Source organism: Lissotriton vulgaris, chromosome 10, assembly GCF_964263255.1.
Source record: "Lissotriton vulgaris chromosome 10, aLisVul1.2, whole genome shotgun sequence".
NCBI classification, from domain to species: Eukaryota; Metazoa; Chordata; class Amphibia; order Caudata; family Salamandridae; genus Lissotriton; species Lissotriton vulgaris.
Genome location: NC_141698.1, coordinates 881,673,480 through 881,679,876, shown reverse-complemented (window position 1 = coordinate 881,679,876; position 6,397 = coordinate 881,673,480). Strand labels below are relative to the sequence as shown.

Sequence of the window (6,397 nt, the reverse complement as noted above, 5' to 3'; positions counted from 1 at the left end):
CATCAATGGAGGTTGGTGGAGAGGACTGGCCTGGTGTTTCCCATGGGAGAAGGGAGAGGTCACCAGTGTCCACACTAGAACAGATCATATGACTAGCACTCGGTACCCATTCTTTCTTCAAATTTAACAGCCTACTTTTCTTGAGACAAAATGTGTGTTCCATCGCGTTCTACTTACTAATAGCACCTTACCTCAAACCTTCTGTGGGATACACAGGAGTTGGTACTCTGCACTGAATTATACCCTGGTCTCTCTTGGAATATATTTGACAGCTATACCTCGTAAATGCAAAGGTATACAAGACAAGCCCAGCCTCCACTGGAAATATGTGAATGTGTGCTATACTCTTCATACACTAACGTAATGAACACATACACCTTGTGCCACTCTTTTATAGTGTTCTACCATCCTTCGGAAAAACACAAAATAAAGATGTTGTGGCAGACACCAACAGACACTCAGTAAACTAAGTTTGGCAAAACATGGAGGCTTCTAGCCTTGGTCTGCCCTGAAGCGGAGGTCATGTACTGGGAAACCAGCCCCATGGCGAGAGCGTGTGTGTACTAGAAACTGAAGGCGATACCGAATAAGGCCTTCATGTCAAATATGGGCAAGAGAAACAGAGAATAACGGCACCGCTCTGGCAAATTGTGGGAATTTAATAATAAAAAAATAAACACAGGGCCCAGCTCTACAGCGTGTTCTGAATGGTAACAAAGCAGCCTGCAGGAGATAAACCCAAGGAAAAAGGAGGTGGGGGGGGGGGGGGGCGTTCTGAGTACACGATGTAAGCTCATCATCTACAACAATGCAACATCACACCACACTCAAACGACAGCCCCAACCTATTCCTCCAAATAGGCCCTGAGCTGATAAGATTTTCCAGCTGTGATTCAGCAATGGAGAGGGTTAACAAAACAGCAGGCCACACTGTCTTTGCTTAGATTAGACCGTAGTAAGCCCCGTTTCAAAGCACCTTGCAGGAGCTCAAAACACCTCCAAACTATTGCGCTTTGTAGTTTCCTTGGACATCTGCAGTTGGTGTGGAGGCTGGCCGGTGCTTGGTTAGTTGAAGTGCTGTATGTACCAGGCAATGATAAGAACAAGTGCTGGTCAGACCAGCTCACACAAGTAAAACAAACCACGGCAAAAAATGATTGTGCCCGGCAATCACCAAGGCCTTTTTTTATTACTGTACATACCAAAATTGGTAAAGGCACAAGTCCTCACTGAGGAATACAGTTTTAAAAAAGTGTACACGTCTATCTTTACATGTATGTACTTATTTTATTTCGAGATCGTAAAATAGAGCAATCTATCATATAAAAACATTTTAGCGGACCTATAGTTTTCAGGAAGAAAATATCATCTTGAAAGATACAAAAAAAAATGTCCAGCGTGGAAAGGGTTTAGCTAATTCACGAAATGCAGAGTTCTCAAGAGGAATGATAACCCTTAAATTGACTGCAAACAGAAAATGTTAACATGACAACAATAAACTGATTGTGTGTACACATTCTGCGAGAGAGCATGTTTCATGTAAAAATACATTGCTTTTATCAAGAGCACAGGCAAGACTTGGAATTATAAAAGTGTCAAGTGAAACTGTGTTTTTCAACGCTACCCTGTGTAAACCATTTCCACAATTCAAGCTTTTACAAACGTACCCTTTCAAATCAATGTAACTTTAAATGACCAACAATTATTGTACCAGCAGAAGAGAGACTCCTACAGCCTCCCCAAGCTTGAATCTCCTAAATATCAGGCTCGATTTTATTACCATTACAGTTGACATAAAATGGGCACCTTCTTTAGGGAAGAACAACCCCTTTGTCTCGGGAGCCTACAAAGCATTCCTAACCAAAGCAATTGTCAAATCGGCTTCTTTTCCCCAGTAACTCCTCAGCGACACCCACCCGGGTAACAGACCCCTTTCAAACAGACTTGCTTTATCCACATTTGAACAGCTGTGACAAACTTAAAGAGTTCGATAAATGCAGATGATCACGTTTACACTTCCACAAAAAAGTTTGCATTACAAAACGCGGTCTTGGTTCTGAAAATCTGTAATTGTATAGAAACAAAAATATGTAGTGTTGTTGATGTGGTGAACATTTGGGGGAGAAAATTCAATAGTGCAGACCTTTGTTCAGAAGTGATAAAAAGATAAGTTTATGAACGTGATGCATTTCACATTTTTCCTCGTACCACATAGAAAAAGAAGGGAGCGGGGGGGGGCTCTATATACACTCGAGAATGTGTGTAAAAGAAAAATACAAATCTAAACGGCACACAATGAAAAAAGGAGGGGCGGGAGGAGTTCGCTAAACCTGAGAGAAAGTGACTTAAATGGATACGTGTCCCATATATTGGAAATAAAATGCAGTATTGTGCATTATGTTGCAGTCGCAGACTAGTAAAAAAAAACTACAATAAAAACTGTAAATAAGAATAAACTGTTTGCACCACAAAGAATGGAAGGGAAAGTTTGTTCATGAAAAACAAAAAGTGACCAGGTGTACTGAGAACATCGTGTTGGTCGTGATTATGAAGTGTACTTAAAGTAGCTGTGGCTATAGGGACTCATTTCTTAGACACTAAAATAAAAGTAGCCCGGGTTTGTGCGCAAAACGCAAGGTTCCTTGTGGCATTTTATTTAACAGATCCAGGCTTTCTTTAAAGAGTAAATACAAAACGAAAGGGTAAATATGTCAAATGCTGGATTTGGTTAAATGTTAACCAGTTAAAAGGGGGTCGTGCCTACCGAATACAAGGCTTTGCAGTTCATTAGTATTCAAGCGGCAGGCCTGTGACAAAGTAAACTGAAACACTAGGGCAAAATATTTCAAATTAGCTTCCGGGTCAGTTTTAATTAACTAAAGATTACTTGGATGACGGAACACTGACGCCGGATTCCCATAAAAATAAGCGATTCGGTCCTACCATTTCAAGGACACAGGCGCGAGGGGACCTGGAGCATCTGCGTGCAAATGTGCCCGCAGGTTTCTTCAAGAGAATTAAAAATTACATGTCAGGCCGCCTTGATCATGCGTTTCCTCTAGTGAGTGTGAATCTCAGGCCTGCCTGGCGACAGGATGGAGATATGGAATATATGTGTGTGTGTGTTAACACTCCTTGGCAATCTTATCAGCAGTGAGCCTGCTATTTGAGTTTTCTATTACCGTACATGAGATTTGAAACATCACTGACGAATGTGACCTTGACCAATGCAATAAAAGTGGTCTCATTTGGAGACGTCCATGTCAGGCAAGTACATCTAACCTTAACAATGCCAAGTAGTGCCTGGTAAATGGGGCTGCAGAGCGTAGCTCCTCCGTCGTCCGTTCTGATGCGTTCACACAAAAAAAAAAACTTCCAAGCAGCTAAAAAAAACAAAAAAACTGCTGCTGCCCTGAAATTACTCCGCTATTTTGATGTACCTTATACTAAGTGCCACTTCTCGGATCTCTAAAAGGTGTTAAAAACTCACTAACTTAAAATGGATTATCGTTGTCGTTTTAAATACAAATATACTTACAAAATCTTACATAAGCTATTTACACCTCGACACAGTGTGTTGGTTAGCGCTGCACTCAAAGGGTCTCACCACAAGCCACTGTGACCACTGCCAGTCCAGCCTATTGGGGAGGCCATTACAATAGTGTGATAGGAGATGGTCCATCTGAGGGTCCTGGGCAGGGGTAGCTTATGGGGAAATTATCCATTTACTGCTTGGAGGTTGCTGTGGCAGATTGGTGCGCATAGCCATCAAGATGTCACCAGTCACCTGCCACAAGCTTCTCAGAGGCAACCCCACGGAGAAATGGAAGGATTACTCAATAGACCTAAAGAGACATTGGCACAGGCCACCCACAGGGCTGGGCAGGCTCACACAGTGGTCTCCCCTTGCTTGGTGTTGGTGAGCCTCGAGTAGAACTTGCGCCAGGAGTTGAGGGTCTTGCCCGACCAGATCCAGAAGCCCGAAGTGATGCCCACGATGAGCGTCATGAGGTACTTGATCATGAAGACCGTGAAGTCCGGGCTCATGTGGGGGTGGCCGTGGCCAGCTGGCGGGCAGGGGATGGCGTAGCTCTTGCAGCTCTGCGTGACCCAGGTGTGCTCCCACTGCTCCCGGAAGGCCTGCTCGTAGAAGTAGCAGGCTATGACGATGGTGGCGGGCACGGTGTACAGCACGCTGAAGATGCCAATGCGCACCATCAACTTCTCCAGCTTCTCGGTCTTGGTGCCATCGTGTTTCATGATGGTGCGGATGCGGAAAAGGGACACAAAGCCAGCCAGCAGGAAGGAGGTGCCAATGAAGAGGTAGACAAAAAGCGGGGCGAGCACAAAGCCGCGCAGAGCGTCCACGCTGTTGATGCCCACAAAGCAGACGCCGCTCAGCACATCACCGTCCACCTGTCCCACGGCCAAGATGGTGATGGTCTTGACGGCGGGCACGGCCCAAGCAGCCAGGTGAAAGTACTGAGAGTTGGCTTCGATGGCTTCGTGGCCCCACTTCATGCCAGCCGCCAGGAACCAGGTGAGAGACAGGATGACCCACCAGATGGACGAGGCCATGCCGAAGAAGTACAGCAGCATGAAGAGGAAGGTGCAGCCCTCCTTCTTGGTGCCCTGGGCCACCGTGCGGTAGCCATCCTCGGAGAACTTGTCGTTGCAGACGGCTCGCTCCTCCAGCAGAAAGCCGGCGATGTACGCCACGGCTACCATGGTGTAGCACCCCGAAAGGAAGATGATGGGGCGCTCGGGGTAACTGAAGCGCTTCATGTCCACCAGGTAAGTGAGCACGGTGAAGAGCGTCGAGGCGCAGCACAGCACCGACCAGATGCCAATCCAGATGCGCGCAAAGCGCAACTCATCGGCCGCAAAGTACATGAGGCCGTGGGCACGCCGGGGCTCGCAGGGGGCGCCGCAGTCCTTCTCGCCCAGGAAGTGGTAGCCGACGTAGGCGGGCACCCGCAGCGCCCGCGGGCAGGTGAAGCGCTCGGCCGGGCCCCCGCCCCGGTGCAGAGTGGAGCGGCCCCCGCCGCCTCCCTGCGGGCTGCTGGTCCAGAGCTCCGGCGGCGCCGCGCTGGGCGTGCCGCCCGCCTCCCGCTCCGAGGTGTTCTGGCCCACGCAGAGCTCGCCGGCGCCGTGCACCGGGAACTTCTCGCAGCGCAGCGTCTCGGGCCACTGGAAGCCGAACTTGTTCATGAGCGCCTCGCAGCCCTGGCGCGCCCGCTCGCACAGGGAGCGGCAGGGCGGCAGCGCCTGCTCCAGCACCGTGCACACCGGCGCGTACATGGAGCACAGGAAGAAGCGCAGCTCGGGCGAGCACTGCACCTTCACCAGCGGGTAGAACTGGTGCACCTCCAGCCCCGCGTCCTCCTGGTTCATGTGCCCCAGCAGGTTGGGCATGATGGTCTGGTTGTAGGCGATGTCCGTGCACAGCGGGATGGAGATGGGCTGGCAGTAGCCGTGGTCCGGGATCGAGATGCCCCGCTCGCCGTTGAAGGGCTGCGCCCGCAGGGTCTCCCCGCAGAAGAAGAGCAGGAGCAGTAAGGGGCAGCCGGGCCACGGGACCCACCTCCCCGCACCGGGCGCCCGCCGCCTGGTCATGGCTGCCCGCCGCGGTTCCTGGCTGCGCTCAGCGGGGCTCACTCATCTGTCCGCGCCGCTCTGCTGCTGTCCCGGGGGCTGCCGCGCCAGCACCGCATGCTGGGGACGAGTAGGCGTGCAGCCGGCGGTCCGTGCAGGTCTCGCTGCCCCGGGAGAGTCGGACTGGAAGCTCCCGGCTGTCCCTTCCGCCAGAAAGTTCAGGGAGACGGTTCCCCGGGCTGTCAAACTAGCCCCGAGCCGGGCAGCAGCGCTCCGCGGAGTGTCGGGGCTGCTCTTCCACCTGCGGTGCAACGCGCAGTAGGAGCTGCGCCTCCTGTGGAGCCCTCCCGCTTCCGCCTGTCCCCCGAAGTCCCTTCTCCCGTCGAGCTCCTGCTTTCCAGACTCCCTGCCGTCTGGCCCTACTACACCGCTGGGGGAGGGGCCTGGGAACTGACGTGCGCGCTCGGAGGCCAGGGACCGTCTGCCAAGTTACCATTGGCTGTAGCCGCGCATGTAGGCAGCCAGCACGCTCTCGCGCAGCAGGGACTGCACAAAGGCGGACAGTGTGTGGGCTCAGCACTGCGGGGAGGGGGCGAGGCGGGGCCCCCGCGCAATTGGCAGAACATGAACACATTCGCTGCACAGGTCGGGGCACGGAGGCGAGTCATGTGCATCGCGCCACACAGCTCTTTTCTGGAGCGCGCAAGGCTGCGCGCAGTGGGTTTCATTCACTCTAAGTGTGGTGGTGCAGGTTTGTCGCCGCTGTCACCCACTGACGCAACAGCAAGCGGGTTCAACTAAT

At 51.4% G+C, this 6,397-nt stretch overlaps 1 protein-coding gene across 1 annotated transcript; it reads right to left on the bottom strand.

The window, feature by feature from the left end:
• Positions 1-1,154: 1,154 nt before the first annotated feature.
• Positions 1,155-6,043, bottom strand: FZD1 (frizzled class receptor 1). The gene has a single exon (XM_086941841.1). The coding sequence runs from the start codon at positions 5,614-5,616 to the stop codon at positions 3,889-3,891; it is 1,728 nt and encodes a 575-aa protein (XP_086797967.1). The 5' UTR covers positions 5,617-6,043; the 3' UTR covers positions 1,155-3,888.
• Positions 6,044-6,397: the final 354 nt, after the last annotated feature.

What these genes read in the sequence shown, in the direction of transcription:
- FZD1 (XM_086941841.1), bottom strand. Translation starts at nt 5,616, where the DNA reads ATGACCAGGCGGCGGGCGCCCGGTGCGGGGAGGTGGGTCCCGTGGCCC.